The sequence below is a fragment of the Pectinophora gossypiella genome, chromosome 9 (assembly GCF_024362695.1).
Source record: "Pectinophora gossypiella chromosome 9, ilPecGoss1.1, whole genome shotgun sequence".
In the NCBI taxonomy this organism is placed as follows: Eukaryota; Metazoa; Arthropoda; class Insecta; order Lepidoptera; family Gelechiidae; genus Pectinophora; species Pectinophora gossypiella.
In genome coordinates, this window is record NC_065412.1 from 8,005,940 (window position 1) to 8,028,416 (window position 22,477).

Consider the following 22,477-nt stretch of genomic DNA (forward strand, 5'->3'; position numbering starts at 1 on the left):
CCACCTTATGATCATTTCGACAAACATCCGTTTTGCTTTTCTTGTAATTGTTTTGTGTGTGGCGTCCTCGTATAATAACCTATTTCTATTCTATTTCTAAATTACGGTTCTTACCGATTTCTTATTTGCCCGTACAACAACGGTAGTAACATAACCGTTTGTATATTTTGTCCTCTGTCAAGCCCTGACTTACACGATTATTGATGAGATTTACTTATTTTTGCTCAAACCGTACCTAGTTTTATACTGTCACAATACTACCGGGTGTGAATTGTCTCTTCCAGAAGATTTTAGGTTACTGTTGGGATTTGGGAAAATATTTTTAGAATTCAGCATCTCTAGTCTGTTTTCCGCATGGTCAAACGATATTGTTTTACGTGTTTTAAAGAAATAGGTACGCAAACAAAGAAATACTGCAGTACTTTTAATGCCAAATTGATTCGAACGCAACGTCGACGTCGTTCATATTATGAAAACACGACTTTTAAATCGGTTGCATGGCCGCATGTTTTATCGGAAAAAAGTGGCTTGGATTAATGAAACATGGTGCGGATTATAAATTGTAGCGCCCGGGGAAATCTTGCTTAAGTTCAGCCAACAATGGCCACATGGAATATTCCTGCTAATATTCTCATTTGTATTACGGAAACTCTAGTTTTGCTTTAGTAACTTGTGAACTGAAACTATTGAGGTATGCCATTATGTTTCTAAATTTAAATGGAAATAGCTCTAAATTGTTTAGTTTTTCGAAAAAAAATCTGTGAGTATTTAAAATAAGTTATAAAGTGTGTGTGTGTGTTTGCTGACGCTAATTTAAAGCTAAATTTTATTTTAAAAGTGCGATGTCTTTTGTTTTATGAAATCGACCGCTCAACAAACTTTAAGGAGGAATGTCGTAGGAAAGTTAATTAATGAAATCGATGCTCCATTCCGGGTTCACAAGTTTTCTGACATGGCTAAGATGAACTAACAAAAGCTGTTTCAAGTAATAATAATAACGAGAGTAATTTTACTCTGAAATAACTCAAGGAAGTTTTCTTGAAGCAACAAAGATGGCTGACTTGTTACTTTGGAGGGTCACCCGAATTTTCCAGCTAATTGTTTGTTATTATACGTCCAACTAGACAAAGTTTGCGTCACTGGATCGTTAATCAAAATCTAAAGCTTCCATCAAATTCAAGCCTTTGTATTTTTAGAAAACTAAATTATAAATTACAATATTTCTGGTTTGGCGAATAAATGTTGGTTAGCAACGTAACTTAAAAAGACTTGCGTAGCAGCTACGCTTCGTAGCAGCATAATAATGAAATAAAACTGTGAAAAAGGAAAATAGGAATATATGGCAGTTATTAGGAATTAATTGTTTTACAAGCGTGTTGTAATTACACTGGTTAATTAATAGGTACACAGTCAACCGATTTGTCAAATATTTTTGCCAGTATACAAATTGTAATTACATCATTATTTTTACGCCAATTAAACCGCGCCCCGTTACTCCTGACGTAACCGTAGCCTGAATTCAGATTACCATGTTTCATGTGAGCAAAAATATAATTTACAACAAACATGCGCCCGGGAAAATGTTTGAAACTGTAGAATAGACATTGAATTAATAAAAATAAAACATTTTTTTACTTTTTATGCTTCGACACGGAGGTTGATGAAATTATGGATGTTTAATGATGACTGTATATATAACCATTAACTATTGACGCCCAAGAAGTCGACACGGGCAGCCAAAGACAAACCTTAAGGGAAGGTAGATAAAAAAGCGACATAATCTTTTTTCATTTTAACAAAACTTAAAAGAAAGCAATAATCTAACGTTTAACAGCGAAACCATTCAGAAAATCAACAATAAACGCTTGTCCGGCGGGCAGTAAGTCGTTTAATGGCAAAGTTACGTAGAGGTAAGTGGGTTTTAGTGTCGCCATGTGCATCCTTGCGGGTAACTTCGCCCATAGCAAACTTTGTACTCTGCTTTATGTATGCACTGGACTCTTAAGTGTCGTGTTCAAGTAATATGCTTAATATGTGTTAAAATAAGTTAGCCGCCCTTTTAGTATAATGTTAGTGCTCGGAAGCATGGCCTGCTAGTTCCAGCATCTAATTCATTTAATTTCCTAACTTATGTTTAGCAAAACTCTGTGATGTTTATTGCTATAAGGGAACTGCCAAATTGAGAATTAAGGAAATACGGTTAAGCACTTTAAATTATATAACGCGGAAATGTTAATATATAACTCAAGGGCACTGATTTCTAGCTCTCAATTTATACGAATGTGTATTACCCATCACTAAATAGCATGTCGTTTTATTCGAAATAAAAAATTGTGCTGCATATGACAAATAAACATTCTAATAACTGTTGCTCATTATACGTACATAATACTTATGATCCGACTAACTAAATATGACTTGTTGAGAGTTTGTTATGCCTGTTGTTCGACATTGTAATGTCAGCAATGCCTGGCTTTTGCCTGGAATAATTGATGTCTTCTCAACTGAACCGACATGTGCTGGATAACGAGCGCTTCAGGCTTTGCAGATGAACGGTACAACGAAATCTTTAGAGATGAAAGGAACTATCATATCATAACGGCTGCATTGCGATACAGTATCAGTGGAACTATTTTATCTTTATCTTAGCGTGCATAGTTAAGAAACAGATTCTTTTTTGTACACAAATATAAACAGAACAAACAAAAAACGATCTCTAAAAAATAGATTTAGATTTCTCTTCAATATCTTGCTACCTAGCACGGTGTAAATTAAAATTTCACGTGGTTTCATTAAATGTGTTCTATCATTTAATTTCTCAATCCAATTATGAAAAAACAAAATGATTAAAATTATTCCGGCAGTAACGTGGTTCCGGTGGTAACCACGTTCAATCTTTTATTAACAATTTCCGTTTAAACTTCATTAAAAAGTACACTGTAAAATAATTAATATTTCAGCAGATAACATTTCCTTTCATAAAATGCAACCAACAGTTTTTTACTTTCAATAATTTCACGAAACGTGTAGGTCAATGAATTTTTGTTCTGACTGTGATATCTGATGTAGTCTGGTTTTAACAGTTTTGTATTGGAAATTAATATTGAAGTGGGTCCTTTTGAAGAAAAAAAATTATAAATAAATAAAAGTAAAAATTAAAATGATTTCACTAAGATTACTGTTTATGTTTATCATTACCAATTTTATACGAGTATGAGAAATTTATCCGTATGTTAGTTATCTTTTCAGACCTAAACCGTTGGACCGATTTGGATGAAAATTTGTACGAGCCCCAGGGAACGACATATGGTGATTTCCATTTATGGTGAAATAGGGTACTACTATCCAGAGATTGACTTTATGTGCTTTTAAAGATTAAGGAAAACTAGTTGTGGATAAAATTTCATTCTTATTTAAAAGACGGCGTTTATTTAACTGCAAGGAAAGTAAATATTGCTTACCTCTATCAGCCAGTCAGTTAAAAGGTTTCAATTAATCTGAAACAAAACAATGGAAAAGTTAAAAATGGTATTAAATAAATGTTTACCGAAGGTTTTATTGAGTGTGAGTTGTTTACATCTTAGCTTATAATGTTACTAATAAAGAAATAAAAGAATGGTGTTACTTCCTGTTTCTACTTTTTCCTTCCTTAACTAGATCCCAAAAATATAAATTATGTTTTATTTCAAAGAAAATATGCTTTATACTAACATTTCTTCATGTAAATTACGAATGCTATATCTTTGGGCCTTTTAAAGGTAGCAGATAGCCCTGTGCGGAGATTGCGTGACTTCTGCGTAGCGTCTAGGTTCATATCCCGGTTCGGCCTCTGAACTAATGTATTCGACTGTATGAGTTTGAATTCACGTTTGGATCATAGATATAATTGATATCGCGTGGTGTTCAGGATTTGTGTCCAGTAAATGGCAATAGCCTCCGTGGTCTAGTGGTTAGAGCGTTAGGCTCACGATCTGGAGGTCCGGGTTCGATTCCCGATGGGGACATTGTCGAAATCACTTTCTGAGACTGTCCTTTGTTAGGTAAGGACTTTTCAGGCTTGAATCACCTGGTTGTCCGAAAAAGTAAGATGGACCCGTGCTTCGGAGGGCAAGTTAAGCCGTTGGTCCCGGCTATAAGCCGTAAAAATACCTCCACCAACCCGCAGTGAAGCAGTGTGGAGGAGTATGCTCCATACCCCCTCCGGTTGATTGAGGGAAGGCCTGTGCCCAGCAGTGGGACGTATATAGGCTGTTTATGTTATGTTATGTAAATGGTATTGAAACATGCCTATGTTTTTGCCTACCCCTCGCCTGAGGGGTAGGTTTGTATGCTGTACACATCTACCTACCCCATGGGGGATACAGGCATGATGTTATGTGAGGTCTTGTAATCTCGAGCGCTGTATTCAATCTTAGACATTCACACGTTAGATACAAGCAAAGTGATTGGTTCGTAAATGATACAATGGCTAATCTAGTTGTCGGCAGCGCAGACGGCGTCCTAAGCAAACCACTTGTGTTGATAGAGTGTTTGTGCGCAGCCCAATAAAGCAGACTGGGGTTTTCTAATTTAGTCAAGATTAGTTGTTCTTATATTTAGTTTAATATGCGAGTATTCCTTATGTGATCCTGAAGTATTATAGCTACTAATATGTGAAATTGCTGCAGACACCTCCCAATTTTATTTTAAGTTATATACGCGTCATTTTCTTATCCACCGAAAAGGAAAAGGACGGACGATTGACAGTTGTTAATTTTAAAATGTATGAATAACCCAGACGGATAAAGTTATGCAACCCGTTTGACGTGTGCTGTCTTAACTAAATTCTGTCGGGTTACCTATTGGCCAATATGAAATTTTGGGAGTGTTTATTAAATGTCTGCTTAAAATTGACGTGTGTTTCCTAAACGTTATGCCTGTCGATTACCCGTCCTTTTGATTTTCGGCGGATAAGAAAATGACAGGTATGACTTAAAATAAAATTAGATGGTATGTACTGGAATCAGCAACATTATTAGAACAAAAAAATAACTAACATAAAAAAAAGATCCCAACGAATTAAGAACCTGCCCTCCTTCTCTTCTTTCTCCCTTTTTTGAAGTCGGTTAATAACACTGAAAACTTTTCATTTTGGGCCAAAAATGAGAACCATTTTCATTGTTATAGATAGATAGATAAAATACTTTATTGAGCACAATGGACACAAAATACAGAGATAAGGACAGCATATACAGAAAAGCACAACAGGCGGCCTTATTGCTCATGCAGCATTTTATCCTAGTAACAACAAAAAGATTATTTTATTTCATACCATTCGTAGTTCATAAGATCCCAAATCAGTTATCCGTGTAATAACGTAATCTTATTACCTCCATCTGATCTTAGTATTGCAAGTGCTCAAGGGTCTATTGTGGGATCGTTTTTCTAAATCACTTAGTTTCGGGACCCCATTAGTCTGGTCCACTTAAAGACAAATGGGTCTGCTGGAGGAGCCGTTTTCAGCACGTCGTTTGTTAGTATTAACAAACTTCCAGCCACTATCATTTATACGAATGAAAGAATAAACCGGCCTTGACTGGGGCCAGAATTGTGTTTAATTGAGACCAACTACTTTCAACTGTACTTTGTTGATAAAACTCTTTTAATTGCTTTGGTTAGTCTAGTTTTAAATGATTTGCCGGCTGGAAAGTAGGTAATATACAACGTTCAAAGATTTGCAAAATAAGTGGACTAAATATTTACCTGAGATACATCATTACGAAGAATGTAAAAAATACTTGTCTGAATGCCATTGTTTCACTCGTAATTTTATTTCAACGTTTTACATAGTTAACAACAATTTACGGGATTCCTACACTTACAATTTATTAAAATGCCAATGTGAATAAATGTAATTAATTATTTTCAACCACAACTATCGAAATGTAAACACATTCACAGCCAGCCTTATTAATTTGTGGATGTTCCCGAGCGGCGGCCGTTGTTGAAAGATAGGTATTACGAAAATTTAATTGAAGTTTTGATTAAGCTCTATCGCACATGCCATGTCGTCGTTCAATACGCAAATTCAATCACTGCGTTTATTGTCAACGAATACAATAAGGCCTCTGAGGGTTATTGAAGATCAAAAATCACTATGAATATAATAATTTTATGTAAAATAGTAGTAATTGACAATCAGGTCTGATAAAAATTGGGATATATCAAAGTTTACCGGTATCATCATCATCATATATATCCATGTCATAAAATTCACTAAATTGTATCATTAATACACAACTGCTTAAACTGTCGAAGACGTTTCTAATAGTAAAACAGATAAAACTGAAAATTTTTAATAGCGCATACCATACGAAAGAATTTGGGTCTGCTTTTAGAGGGTTTCAGTATAAGACGTATGAAAAATAAAAATCTCCTCTACGTATACTGAATATTTGAATCATTTAAAGCTCGACGAACGTGCGGTCATAATATTTTTGCGGTGTTAAAACACTTTCAGGGCGCGGTGTCACAGGCGACAATAAAACAGCTTAGTGAGTTGGGTGGTAATGCGATTTACTTTTATTAAAGTTGCGTTGTTTGCCGAGAGCTCCGAGATAATGGTGTCCAACACTAATGGCCCTTATTATTTCTCTTCTTTCACAAAATTTTACTACACGCTTCATTTAGTATTATGTCTCACGGCCGTGATCAGCAGTGAAGAACAAAAAGTTTCTCCTTTAGAAATAACGTATGTCAGTATAAATACAGGTAAACTAACAGGCGTCATACAATGCAGACACAAATCATGAGGCAACAACAAAGACACGAGACATTTCGGCACATGTTGGGAATATATGCTTGCAAATCAACCGACAAAAATGAATTTCACGTAGGTACATGGTGCTTGGTAAGGACGCGAAACATTATATCACGAGTAGTGTTGATAAATACGGTAATATATTGATTCAAATTCAAAAACATCTTTATTTTTTTTTTTTATTTTTTTTTTTTTTTTTTTTTTTTTATTTTTTTTTTTTTTTTTTTTTTTTTTATTTTAGTCTTAGTTTAGTTTTTATCTGTATGGGTACCTGTGACTTGAAATAAATATATTATTATTATTATTATATTATTTATTCAGTAGGTAACATAGTTACACTTTGAATCGTCATTTTTTACATAACGAACATCTCATCCGCCTAAAACTACTGCAGCTTCTCACAACCTGTATAGCCGGAAAAAAGCTGCAAAAAAACCTCGGTACAGGGCCCTAGACGTTCTTTAAAAAAAATGATAATATTGTTATACAATTGAGAGAATTGAGAATTGAGATACGACACCAGCTCATTATTTATGAAACGATTATGTCGAAGTGTGTGTGTGTGTGTGTGTGAGTTATGTTACTTACGTTTACAATGTTGTTTATAGGCGTGTTAATTAAGATAGTGGTTGTTAAAACCAAATTTATTAGTTTACAAATGGGAAATCATATTTCAGCAGCTTATTTCAGAGATCCTCACTTAAGTTATTTCAATACGGATTTATACATTTTGAATATGTACCCCTTGCGTCTCGTTGAATGAAAGCATCAACATGTTTATGACATAATTTTCAAGGCGTGTTCGCCTTGACAGAAGGTACATAAGATTATAAGTAGTTAATGTCCGAGTAACCTTTTTCAATGTCATTTATAGAAGCGTCAATAAGATAGTGGCTTTTACGGAATTTATTTGTTTACATATGAGACATAATCATTTTAGCAGATTTTAAACCGTGAAGTAACTATGGTAAGTTAAAAAAGTATAGTTTGTTGCATAAAATTTTGAGTTTAGTTACATTTGAAATAAGAGCACTGGAGGTATTTGTCTAATAGCTGTAAGAGATCAGTTGAATAGAAAAAGGTCAGTCACGTAAATACAATTTGTGTATCAGCCCCATGTCCCTTAGAGATTTACGGCTCCTGAGCACTTAATAAAGTCCTTTCGCAATTTTGTGCTATTGCAAAAGGTTAGCTCAGTTTTGAATAATCTACAAAAGCTCAATATTTTCCCAGTGGTACTATTCATGAGTTTTGAATGGAACACAATAGCTCTGATTCGGATACTGCACAAGTTTGCTTAGGACGTGGACTCATTCCTCCCATCAATCCCTTGCGCCCATTATTTGTTTACCGACAAAGTCGAAACGTCACAACTTATCCCGACGCTACTTAATACCAATCCTTAACACTTTGCAAGTAAAATCCACAGTCCCTTGCAAATAAACTTTATCGACGCTCATATTGCTTTTGTATTCGAATTCTAAATCTTTCAAAAGGGTCCCTGATTTGGTAATTGAAATGATTTGTATTTGATTCTCGCACTAATTGAAAAATTTCGTTAATGAACAAATGTTACTGAGCAAATCGTGCGTGTAGTTTTTTGAGGTTTTTGTACTTGTTAGCTCACCGACGATTTGGTGAATGTACGATTGAGCGCATCATTTTGTAAATATGGACTTTTTATAGGTCTTGTAATACTTGAACTCTATGGGAAATCGATTAGTAAGTCATTTGGTAACATAAGCTGAAGACTATACCTATTCACAATTGGGATAGTTTGATGAACTAAGTACCCACGCCACGCCGAGCTTTCATCATCATTCATGTCATTTAGTCTTGTGTTTGATTTCTGGTCAGGACCACGTGAAATGATCTTTATTGTATTGGGTTTAGACGTTTCTCCAGCAACTCTCCGCCCCGCACCAAATCGTGTCGGAGTCGATATATCTCACTATCCCGCTGGATGCTCACTTTAATCTATTTAGACTACGGGATTCGGCCATTTGGCCATAAGTCGTTAAGGAGTAAGGGAGCGCGAGTGACTGTCCGTCTCGCTCGAACTTACGCGGTAAGGCGTCACACGGTAAGTAACGAGATTTTTGTATGAAGTGTCCGGGCTGTGCCAATACGCAGTGGAGTATTTTGGTGAAGTTTTATGTCTTTAGATGTATATCTGTGCACTATAATGAAATGTTTACGTCATATTAATGCTATTATAACGTTATTAAGAGTAAGTAATAGGTACTTTCCCAACTAACTCCTTAAAGTCATAACTTATACTCTGAATACTTACTATACGATACTTTGTTACTGGACCGAGATATAAAAAAGTTTTCACTTTTTCAGTTTTAAAATCTATTAAACAAGAAAATTTTAATAAAGGCACATCGGAGAGGTTAATATTTTCCTTCGCTTTCATACGGGTGTTGGCAGATTCTTCTGGCGCGAAATTGTAAGTAAACTTTCTTAGACGAACGAGCTTGAGATTCTCGAATGAAACATAAACAGAAACTTGCGAATAAATGGCGTGCGAACTTGTAGAGACGAGTCTTTAAAAAGTTAACCTTTGAGCGGTCGGTCGCGCAGTTCAAGGGTGAAATATTGCTAGTTCAAATGGCCCCATGTCTTTTTCAGTTGTAAAGCAATGTACTTGCAATTCCTTTTTCAACAGTTAACATTTTAATATAGGAAGTAATACCATTTTCGTCATCTTGATGCTTTAGTAAGACAAACTAATTGAGATCAAACTTCTTACTAAGTACTCACTCACTCGACTCAAAGATATGTGTCTTTACTGACTCAGAAATACAATATTGTATAGTGTACAATACTACTGTCAACAAAGCTGCCCATAATCTTGGAATACAGACCGCCTTATCTTTGAATTCTTTGAGACTTTCTAGTCTGAAGTCGCTTTCTTGTAATAATTTACAACAACTTTACTACCGGACTCTGCTGGGTTCCTGTACGACTTTATCTCAACTTAACACAGTTAAAACTGTATTAAAGCTAGTCGTTGTGTTTGGGTTTATTTTTCAACTAGCCGTGGTCGTTGTGAAAAGTCGTAATTAACTCGCATTCTCCGGCGAGCGCGGAGCCGAGTGCGCCGCAGTGTCCTCTAGTGGGATGTTCTACTGTCGTAGCGCACGCCAACTGTGCTTGTACTATATTTGTATATCATCTGAATAATAGCTTCTACTAAATAGAAGTACTGTTCTATTTCGTTTAATAGTAGATTATTTAAATATAAATCTGATCACACCAATTTGTATCCGCATTGTCTATTTATACAATCAAAATAACGGTTAACTAGGTATTTTGAAAGCTTAAATACAAATTCGAAACCTGTGATCAATAATTTCAAAATAATTGAAGACTCGGAAAGCACCTATCTGTAGGTAATTCTGAGTCCATTAGACAACGTAGCAGTCCTATTGTAAAGGTTTTGTACTAGTATTAGTGCAATTTGAATTACAGACCACAAAATTTCAAATAGGAGGAAGCTTTGTTGGAAATGCATTCAGTTTTCGTACCTCTTTGAAGGGTTTGATTATCGAATGCGTCGTGTACGGATTAATTTTATTCTCATGCACTTGAGAAATAAAATCATATGAGAAAGTGTGTAGTACAGATAGTTAAACAATTTGTAAAAAGGTGATCCCATTTCCTTTGTATATAACGACATAGAAATGGTAAAAAAATAATACTAGAGAGTACCATTCCAATGTACTTTCTTCTACAACATTCCTTTCTAGGCCAAAGGATTTTCTGAATTTTACTGCCGAAGTCTGGCCGAAGTATATAAATTGAAACCGACAGTTTGACATGTAGTTTCTTAAAGGTCACATAGGCTTTGAGGCGTAAGGAAAATTCGGTCATTATCTTTTTGAAATATTTTTTGTTCATATTGCGAATTTAGTCATTTAGTATTGGCCTAATGGAGAAACGTGGTGGAGTTTGATCTAAAATAATTAGTTGGATGTAAATATTGTTAGTAAAAAATACCGCTTCCTTACGACTTTTTTAACATTCATGAATGTAGTATATTCACAGTAGTCACTGTAAACTTTAATAGGGATACAGTGTGTTGGTAGATTTTACATTTTTCATGCATTTTAGCGTGAGCCTGCAGGTGGAGCTTAGCCGGTCTAATGAGGCCTCGGGTTGCGTTATTAAAGGATTATTCCCCGCCGTTATACGCGATGAATGCCCTGTTTTATTAACTTATTGTAGCCAATGATCGTGTGTACACAACAGTGAACTTGCAGCTTCGAAATTACCTTGCCTGACGCAAGATTACTACAGACAAAGGAGAGAAGAATAAACCTTTTTGAGTGTGAAAATTTCATGCTAATCCAGTCGGTACTTTTGTGGAATCAACCTACATAGTAAAGACACTGACAGACGTTTGAAATAAAAACATAGGTAGGTACGAAGAATCATTTTTGAGCTTCTCAAGGTTACGGAGGACAAGTAAAAAGCAAGTAGCTTGTTTTTGGTTAATGCTAGCCCGTGGTAGCCCAGTTGGTAGAACGCTTGCCTCTCACTTTGAGGTCGCAGGTTCGAATCCAGCACAGGCTTAAACCGATGATTTTAGAATTTGATTTCGAACTTATGTTTGAATCACTCACTCAGTGGTGAAGGAAAACATCGTGAGGAAACCTATATCCCCGAAAAATGCATTTTCGGAAATTTGTGACTTAACCTGATTAGGCTGGTTTTCTCTTCGCGGGTTGAAAGGTCAGGCCGGCAGTCTCTTCTATAAAAAACCGAACCTGTTAAATCTTCAGGCTAGATAAGCGAACCCTGAAACGGGATAATGCTAGGGAGATGATGATTAATGCTAGCCCAAACTATAACGAGTACCTGAAGTCAATTAGTAAGTTAATTTCTTGTGATCGTAACCTAGGGATACGAGTTCCCTTAATATTCCCCTGATTGTCGCACGTGCTACTCAAGTAATTACGTATTGAAATTCACATAATATATTATACATTTATTTCATACGTGATGGTTTTGTAATTTGATTTTCACGTGCTCTGATATAACACGTGGAAGGGCCAAAGCAAAATAAAATAAATTGTTAAGAACAAAGTGAAAGACGCTACTGCAATTTACACGGCAAATTCTACTGCAGATGTCTAAAAGTAAAGATATTTATTTACCCTGCACTTTTTCTTAAATGAAACCTCAATGCAGATATTCAGAGCAATAGTAAAATCTCACATAAATAAGTGAGTAGTCCCGTAGTATCTCATTTAAACGTTCGCCAGGTGTACATTAAGCCAACTGGATACAGCACTGTGGCTTCACCGAAATTGAATTTAAAAAATATTACCGACTCGCGAACCGTTGGCCGCTTTCCAAAAGACAATACTTACGTAGTACTACTGGCCATCTTGTATATTCATTTTAAGAAATAAATACGGAGTCGGAGCGCAAGGAACTGTGAGCACGACTACCCCTTATTTGTAACAAAAGGTTCTCGAGCCAGGCTCAGCGTTGTATCAACTCTGTGAGTGTGCTCGTGTACGACGCTCGTTAACTTGTCGATGTGGAAATCGATGAGAGACTTCTTAATTTTATTGGAAATCAGTTCAAAGGATACTCCAATGATCACAGACGTAGATTAATTTGGTGGTATGAATTCCGTATGGATCAGCAGAAAGCCTACAAATAAAAAGTGAAGAAGCGGTTTCTGAATCGTCGAATGTACTTGAACAAGCATTATCGTAAAATAAATATTATTTTCAATTGTAAATAGGTACTTGGGTTTATCAACTTCATGTATTTCCCGCGACGACGATATCGCATAATATTCTCGATTGCAAAGTATTATAAATACTTACCCACATATTTATACCTACGTGCCCTTCGGCATATTAATAGGGCTGCATGCATTTCATTGCAGTTCGGCTATGGTGACATACGGACATTTACAAAAGCCCGTTCTCCCGGGACTCGACCGCCCCTCAGTTTTTCCAACGTCTCTACTACGATCATTAAATTTTCACATAACGTAGGTTTTGTAAGGGTGCGCTCAGACGCTGTTTTCATACCGCATTTCATTTGCAGTTTCATTTCGTATGAGAACAGAGCGATTATGCAGACGTAATTGTTTTATCCGTATGTTACAAATTACATTGCACATGTTTTGTTATATTTCTTTTATTTATTTAATATAAATTTACATCAATCTTTATATTTATGTTGTACATTTGGATATTACAAATTTTATATACTTACATAGGGTGTTAGTGACATCGTAACGAATACTGAAAGGGATGATTCAGACCATGATTCTGAGTTAATATCTAGTGGAATTTTCCGTCGCAAAATTCATGAAATTTTGAGTTTTGTTTTTAATTATTTTCAATTCCATATTGTGCTTTTAGCTGCATAGAACCCAAATTTCAATAAAAAAAACAATAATGACAAATTATCGAAAATTTTCGATGTAATGGAGACAACAGCTGCTCGAACGGGTCAACGGCCACACGCACCGCGCCGCGCGCCCCGCTCCGCACGCCCCGCTCCGCGCGCCCCGCGCCGCACGCCGGCGGCGCGGCGGCGGCGCGGCGGCGGCGCGGCCTACAAAGTAGGCACTACGAACCGATCCTATTTCTTTCTCTGTCTATCGTAAATTATAAATTTATTTTATTCTTATTCTTAAATGGACGGATAATCAACAGGCATAAAATTTATGGAATACACGTCAATTTTAAGCAGAAATCTAAAACAACCGACAGAATTAAGTTACCAGCGAGATACCTTTTTGATTCGACCGGGTTATTCATTCATTTACTCATAGGAATCAGGGCCATTGGCCCCGATTCCTGCAGACACCGCCTAATTTTATTTTAAGTTATATCCGTCATTTTCATATCCGTCGAAAAGGAAAGGGACGGATGATTCACAGCTCTTAATTTTAGGAAGAATGAGTAAATGAATGAATAACCCGGGCGAATCAAAAGGTACGTCCCTGGTATGCAATCCGTTTGATGTGCTGTCTACTTAACTGTGTCGGGTTATTGACGGATGTAAAATTTTTAGACGGTTGCTTTAGATTTGTGCTTAAAATTGACGTGTGTTCCATTAATTTTATGCTTGTCGATTACCCGTCCCTTTCCTTTTCGGCGGATAAGAAAATGACAGATATAACTTAAAATAAAATTAGATGGTATTTACAGGAATTAGCACCATTATCTACCTAAAACAGTTGAAACAGTAAATAATTGTATTCTTTGTTGTCATTAGAATAACTAACAACCAACTAACACAACCACCACAGATTAGGTAATTAGTTACCTACTATGTCAACCATCCACCAACTTAGTATGTAAGTACCTACGCAAAACCTCGCTACACAAAAATCGAAAATAAATAAATCTTTTAGATCAATACCCATTATTGTTACAAAGCAAGACCTATCGGTACTATCGCTAGTATCGATCTAAATGTACTATCACTACTTTCGATAGTTTAGACAATTTTCAAGTTCAACAATTGATAATCTACCTATCGATAGTTCGGCAACTCCGCCGCGTAGGCAATGTCGGCATGTTCAAAGAAAAAAATTGTCCGAGTGGAGTGATCTTATTTTTCTTGTTACATGTTGGTACCGTACCGAGGTACTAAGTACTAAGTTATTCGTAGTTTTAAATCTCATTGTTAAATCATCAGTAAAGAACTAATTAAACCTATCCTGTTCTGTGTACAATATTCATGTAACGGCTACGTGCTTACATAAGTACCTAGTAGACGGGAGCAACGACTTAACGTACCTTCCGAAGCACGGATCATTTTACTTTCGGACAATCAGGTGATCAGCCTGTAACGTCCCAACCAAAGGCCTTATAAACAGATTTTTGTGATATGTCCCCACCGGAATACGAACCCGGACCCTCCGCATCCCATCGCTCAACCACTGGACCACATAGGCCAAGAAGGTTCTAAGACATAATTAAAGGATCCTGGGACGCAAGACCTCCGAGTTAGGGCTTGTTTGATCTGTCTTGATGGATACTCGGACGTGAATAGCCTCACGGATCAAGGGCAACGCGCGCCAATAAAGTAGGCATTACGAACAGATACTAGGTATTTCTTTGAGTTGATAGGTATCAAGTGAAGTTTCCTGTCGCCAAATTCATAAAAATAATAGATTTTTTTCAGTCCCATATTGTGTTTTAAGCTGCATAGAACGCACATTTAAAATAAACAAATAAAAATTACTAATTATTAAATTTTATCAATGTCATCAATAATAATAATAACGTATCTACAACTTCAGCTATGCGCAGGTGAATAGCCGGCGCACGGGTCAAGGGCAACGCTCGCCAATAAAGTAGGCATACGAACAGATACTATTTCTTTCTCTGTCACTTGCACCATAAACATACTTCTCTCTCTCTCTAGTCGTCGGCTCGACGCGGCCGCGGCCGGTGCGTCGTCGGCGCCCTTAGTCGGTGTCGTGAACCATACATAATCATGTAAGGTCACGAATTATCTGAGTTCTAAATCATATTCCAATACTGAATATGTGCATTAGATAGATATGCACATGCATCTGACTACATTATGTCTCTGCTCTTACCTACTACAATAATTGATAGAATCAACAAGTTATTTAGCTATCTGAATATGGGGTAGAACCCCGCGAATGGCCTCCAACCGCCCCTTACAGCCATCCCTGTCCACCTGAATGAATTGATATGTTCAACTGATTGCCTGATAGAATCACCACAGTGATATTATCTACTGAATGTTTTACTGTTTACGGTCTGTTGTTCTATTTGGTAGTAACATCTCTGTATCAGCTAACACACATATAGCATAACTGATAATTAGTAAAGTATAACTAGGAAAACTGTATTAAGACTTACTGATAATTCTCCTTTCCAAACACACCGATATATTGCTTATTATAATACAATTTGTCAACATTGCCGGCCATCCATCTTCCATAGAGTCATCGTATTTTCCTTTTCTTTCGTGTCAGTGTTGTCATGTCATAAATGACATTACATATCGATTACTTATTCGAGTAAATATAAAATCGATTGGACGCGTTTATTATGACAAATTATTATGAATTCGATTATTTAAATCGAGAACTGATTAAGTTCGAGACACTGCCCGCCGCGAAAATGATGAAATAATATACCAAAATTAGTTTGACATTTAGCTTTAATATTCTAAAATTAAAGAATTAACAAATAAAAAAGGTAGTAGCATACTTGAATCATTGAATTGTGAATAGTAGTAATTAAATGTTTCTTTCCCTTTTACAAAATTATACTGATCAGCTGTTGCGTCCACTGCTTGACTTTCTCTCTAGCTCTCTGGGCAGCTTCTCTCTTCGTCCTAGTTTTATTTTGGTCAACTTGTTCGGTAGAATATGTGCGACCTGATATGTCTAATCCTGATACGTCATGTGTCGGGGTGTCTCGATATATAGTAGGTGTTGTTGGTGTTTCTGAATCTGTTTTTGCTGTAATGTGAACTCCGTCTGCATTGTCATCTTCACTGTCTTCGAACTCGAGGGGATATAAATGACCGATTGATCGGGTCAAAGTTTCTCCATTAGGCATAGTTACTTTCACAACTCTGATTTGACCGTCCGAACCCTTGATTACCATTGAGATACGCCCAACTTTCCAAAATGCTCTACTCTTATCGTTTTTAATTTGTACTCTATCTCCAATATGAGGAATCTTGTTTACAACAACTCGTGATTGTTTATGAGTGTTTCTTCTCTCACGCAAGCTGGTTAAATATTGTGAAATAAACATGTTAATATATTCTTTTAAAATCATCTGACCTCTTTTCCATCCTTGAATTAAGTTATCCTTAGTCACTGTCGCGTTGTCTAAAAATTCTGTTTCCGATATATCTGTCAACTGTGGACCACCAACTTTTAAGAAATCAGCTGGGGTTAAAATTTTTTCAAATTCTTGTCCGACTGTAGTAAGAGGTCTGTTGTTTACCACTGCCTCTACTTCTTTTATGATTGTACACAATTGGCTGTGGTTAAGCAGATGTTTATCAATTGTCCTTTTCAGGCAATTCTTAACTATACCAATCAAGCGTTCATAAAAGCCCCCAAACCAAGGCGCTAGTTCGGGAATGAAACGCCATGCAATTTTATTTTTGATGCAAAATTCTGAGGTTAATACGTTTGAAGTCAACTTAAACTGAGTGGCATTATCTGATGTGATAACTTGTGGAAGTCCTCTTACAGCAATAAATCTTCTAATAGCCATTAAACATTCCTCGGCCGATAAATCTCTAATTACCTCCATATGTATAGCACGGACCGCTAGACAAGTAAACAAGCAAACCCATCGTTTTTCTGCAATATCCTCCTGAATTTTAAGAGGACCAAAATAGTCTAATCCCGTAAATGTAAATGGAACTGAATATCGTACTCGTTCTGCTGGTAAAGGTGGCATTAGCGGCATTTTGTAAGGCCCTCCCCCATATTTCCGACATTGCATACAGTTACGTAAAACTCTTTGAACTTGTGAGCGACCTTGCAAAATCCAGTACTTATTCCTGACTGTGGCCAAAGTATGTCCTACTCCAACATGGTAATTATTTTTATGTATATCCTCTATAATTTTGTCTGTGAATTTAGAATTTTTAGGGAGAAGTATTGGGTTCTTCTTGTCATCACTCCAATTTGCGTTTCCAAATCTGCCACCACATCTTAAAATACCTTTATCGTCTTTAAATAAGTCAAGTGACCTGGATAAATCTGTTTTGCAACCTTGTGTTTCTTTAGGGAAGTATTCTTTTTGCAATTTAATAATTTCTACAGATTTTGCGGTTTCTTCATTTTTTAAATTATTGTTTGGTTCTCTCATTTCTACATCTTCCTCTGTCGTTTCCTCTACATCTTCATCTGCAACTACGTTTATTTTTTCTGTGGTCTTTTCTTTATTGTTATCTGTTATATTTGATGACTGATTGTTTTCCTGTAACTGTGTATCTATATTTGTATTTTTTGAATATTCTCCGTTAAGCGAAGAAGTTTGAACCTGAACCTGATCGATATTGTGATCGTTTTTGAATAATTTAGGCCATTTTTCTGTTGATAACGTTAAAAATTTAGGGCCTGTCAGCCAATATTTGTTATTAACTTCTGCGTTTATTGGTCTGGTAGCTCCATCTGCTGGATTTAATTCGCCAGGAACATAACGCATGTGCAGGGTTTTATTCTGTTTTAATTCCTTTATTCTTCGTGCAATAAAAGGCGGCAACAATTTATCAGAATTGAACCAACTTAATACAATCTTGCTGTCAACCCACAGGAAACGATTTTCTATATGCAGTCGTAAGAATTTGGCGACATATTGAATCAATCGGTTTCCGATTACGGCACCTAACAATTCTAATCTTGGTATTTGCAATTCTTTCTGATCTTTTATAGGGGCAACTCTGGATTTTCCCATTACAAAGGTCGTGTCGGCTTTCCTTTTACTATTACTGTATACACGTAAATATACGACAGCTGCATAAGCTTGCATCGATGCATCTGCAAAACAGTGTAGCTCATAAACCATCTTATCATCATTTTTATTGGCAACGGTGTCAATGAGTGGTCGAGGAATATGGATGTCATTTATGCAATTGAACGTAGTCTGTATAGTTTTCCACTTTTTTGATATTTTTTCAGGTAATGTCTCGTCCCAATGTAGTTTCTGTTTCCAAAGTTCCTGAAGTAACAATTTCGCAGGTAATATTATCGGAGCAATAAACCCACATGGATCATAAATAGCTGCAGTTACTTTAAGTACTCCTCTTTTTGTGTTTATATTTGTCGCAGATCCATAATTGGGCTTTAATCTTAATTCATCTGTACTTGTGTTCCATTCAATACCAAGAATTTTAATCACTTCATTGTGATCACGGTCATCTATAGGAATTTGATCAACAAATTCTTTTGAATTTGAGTTCCATTGGCAAAGATTCATAGACAGATCTTTAAAAGTGTCCTTTACTGTTTTATATAACGTTAAAGCTTGTTCCGTGGTGCAGCTACCAGAAACCACATTATCAACATATATATCTTCAGCAATTTGTTTGTTAATTGTGCTATCTGATTTAATCAAATGAAATCGAAGTGTCGCATTCAACAAAAAGGGACTGGAAATTACACCAAACGGAACACGACAAAACCTTAAATGTAAAAGATTGTTTGATGTCGCTTCTTTGCTGAGATCTTTAAGCCATAAAAATCGAGTGACGTCGCGATCATTCTGTTGTAGACCGATTTGCAAGAACGCCTTTTCTACATCAGCTACAATACCAATTTTATGTTCCCTGAATCTAATCAAAAGTCCCGTTAACTCCTCTAATAAAAGAGGTCCTTTGTGTAGACACTCATTGAGACTGCTATAGTTTTTAATTTTAGCAGAGGCGTCGTATACAATTCTTAATTTAGTTGTTTTACCTTCTTGTTTGATGCAATGATGGGGCAGGTAATGTACAGGATGATCGTCATGTAATGAATGATCATTAATCTCTTCAATAATACCTTTGCTCAATTGATCTTTTAAAACATCGTCATATTGTTTGATGGTAACAGGATCAAGACGTTTAAGTAAATTTGTTAACCTGCCCAAGGCTAAACCAAAATTCACTGGCAAATTTGCAGGTGGATACTCCGTCCACGGCCATTGCACATAGTAACGGTTTTCAATATACTCAGTTGTCTCGTTGAACCATTTTATGGCTTCTTCTTCCCTTGTAGTTTTAGGGGAATCTACTATTCCAATTGATTCTAAATCCCATAACTGTTTTAAATTATCAGTTTGAAGAGGCAAATCAGGTTCGTAAAAAGGAGTCATGGTATCTATGCTGGATTGAAAATATGTTAATACTGATAGGTGATCCTTATCATGTTTGGTCATTAGACACTGTCCTGACCACATCCAACCAAAATCTGTTTTAACCAAATATAAGTTTTCGTCAACTTTGACTCTTTTATTAGCCATAAATGAGTAATAGTAATCATTCCCAATTAGAATGTCCACTTGATCGTCTCTAGAACCATCGTCAGCCAAAATTATATCTTCATCATGTATCAACTCCTCTATATTTCGTATATTGTCGTAAGGACACGGAACTCTATTTGTTATAAGCGGTACAATATTTGCATGAATAGTTGTTCTGGTGTTTGTCCGAGTCACGATATCAAAGGCTACTAATGGACTGTCAATCTCTTTAGGCGTTTGTGCACCGAAAGTAAATACTGTTAATTGATTTTCCTCTATAACTGGTAAATTTAATTCCTTTGCGACCTTGCTGGTTACGTAAGAGCGTTGACTTCCACAATCTAACAATATACGACAGTTAACATAGCTTGAGTTATCTCCTACTCTGTGAATATGCGCTGTGCTGGTTTGTAAAACTGTCATCGATTTAGACGTATTAACATGAAGCGTGTTAATATGACTCAGACTAGGAACAATACTGGGGCATAGAGCACGATTATGTATTCCGTACTTATCACAGTGTCTACAATTTCTCTTTGCTTTGCAATCACTTCCTTTATGTCCTTTTCCAAAACAATTAAAACAACGACCCTTTAACTTTCCTTTTCTGTCCTGTATTGTTTTGAATGTAGAACATTCATCGTTAAAATGATCTTTCTCACAAAAAATGCAAACAAGTTTATTCTTTTTTGGTGCTGATGATTCGTACTGAGTTGATTTAGTATTGTCATAGGGCCGTTTTTTATTGAAGGGTCTATCAAAATTCTTGTTGTCAAATTTTTTAAAGCTTTCTGTTTTATTTTGTACATTGTATTGTCGTCGTCCTTGAAATCTCTTTCTGCTATTATTCTCTGTTTTTACGTGAAGTGTTTCAATAGTAATGTTTTCTCCTACATCCTTTTCAGTTTTTCTTTTAATTCTATTTGAAGTCTCTCTGGCTGATATAATGTATTCTAAATTCTTTCTAATATTCTCAATCGAATCTTCATCTGAGCCTAATTTAACCCTAAGCTCATAAATCAAGTCTTCGGGAAATTTCTCCATAATCATCACTCTTAGGTGATTATGATTTACATCTTCGCCTAGAGATTTCAAAACTCTTAAGTGACTTTCGACTTCACTGAATACGTTTCGACACTCTTTAACTGAATTACCTGCTGTGGGAATACGATACAGTGCAACGTAATGAGCATCAATAATTACGTTAGGTTTGCCATAACGTTCTTTAAGAGTTTCAATAGCAACTTTGTAGTTCTTGCTTGTGGTATCTAAGCCTTCAATAGCTTGTTTAGCTTCACCTCCTAAGACGGATTGTAAGTATAACAATTTGTCAACGTCATTGATATTACGACTGTCTACGTTTGACGCAAATTGATCCCAAAACTGGTGCCATTTAAGTACATCGCCATTGAATTTGGCTAGCTCCATTTTAGGTAACTGGCAAGTAACATTAATACCAGAACTTTCTCCATTTGATGTTGGTGAGTTTGGTTTCAGTTGTGTACGGTACATCTAGCTCAGCGACGATTTCATCTGCTTGAATTTGGAGTGATGTATACTGAGACAAGTCATCTGCTGAAGGCACTTGTACTAATTTGTAGTAATTGTACATTTCTGACACAAAACGCTCGTTCATAGTTTTAAGTTTATTATTCGTAATACACGCCTCTTCAATAGTAATACTTTTATCTCGTAATTTTACTAGAGCATCTTGAGCATCGATTAGTAATTTTTCTACTGAATCGTTTATGAATTTTAGACGGGTTCGGACTACTTCCTCCATCTTAATCAAACACCGTATGTACGCAAACGAGAATGTTAAAAAACCACCGACACAAGACTATGTTGACAGTAAGTATTTCTCTCTGTAACAATATCAATCAATATTGTTAAAAACATTGATGAATTAAGAAAAAATCTAATTATTTATTGAATTTATATTCAACTATTGCTGTTACACTAGCAAGACATTCAAATTACAAACAAACGACAATCATAATATTTTACTCTGAAATATATTGCATACTGATGATTTACTACCTAACATTATGATGTATATAATATGTGTATTAAAGAAAATAAAGTAAAAGATAAATAAAAATATAGGCATATAATACTGTATTTTCAATAAAAACATTTTTAGAATCGATTAAAAAAAATCGATTTTTATTTTATTTTTTACTACACTTTCGAATAGGCTGACTATGAATGATTTCATTGCTTGTCCAGAATTTGTGAATATCACTTATAGTGGTAGAACAGTTTCCTGCTTACCAAACACAATTGTTATTATGATGTTATTGTAGAATCAACAATAATCATTCAACGCTTACAAATGAACTAATTGATCAACATCTCTGCTGATCAAGTATTGATTAAGTACCTATTATGTATCTGCTGACTTTGTACTGGGTTATAACACTAAATTACATGTTTAATCAAATCGATCCCAGCATCTCCACCATGTCGTGAACCATACATAATCATGTAAGGTCACGAATTATCTGAGTTCTAAATCATATTCCAATACTGAATATGTGCATTAGATAGATATGCACATGCATCTGACTACATTATGTCTCTGCTCTTACCTACTACAATAATTGATAGAATCAACAAGTTATTTAGCTATCTGAATATGGGGTAGAACCCCGCGAATGGCCTCCAACCGCCCCTTACA

At 35.8% G+C, this 22,477-nt stretch overlaps 2 protein-coding genes across 3 annotated transcripts in view; both read right to left on the reverse strand.

Annotated features, from left to right (window-relative positions):
- The window catches only part of LOC126369517 (poly(rC)-binding protein 3), a 196,786-nt gene that overhangs the window by 58,093 nt on the left and 116,216 nt on the right, over positions 1–22,477 (reverse strand). For both annotated transcript variants that reach the window (XM_050013987.1, XM_050013988.1), the window contains exon 3: positions 3,462–3,497. The gene's annotated coding sequence lies outside the window, so the exon portion shown is untranslated. The remainder of the gene's footprint in view (positions 1–3,461; positions 3,498–22,477) is intronic.
- On the reverse strand, positions 16,084–21,225 carry LOC126369792 (uncharacterized). The gene has a single exon (XM_050014356.1). The coding sequence runs from the start codon at positions 21,223–21,225 to the stop codon at positions 16,084–16,086; it is 5,142 nt and encodes a 1,713-aa protein (XP_049870313.1).

Bases quoted from the DNA above. Each gene is read 5' to 3' on its own strand.
- LOC126369792 (XM_050014356.1), bottom strand. From the start codon at position 21,225: ATGGAGCTAGCCAAATTCAATGGCGATGTACTTAAATGGCACCAGTTT.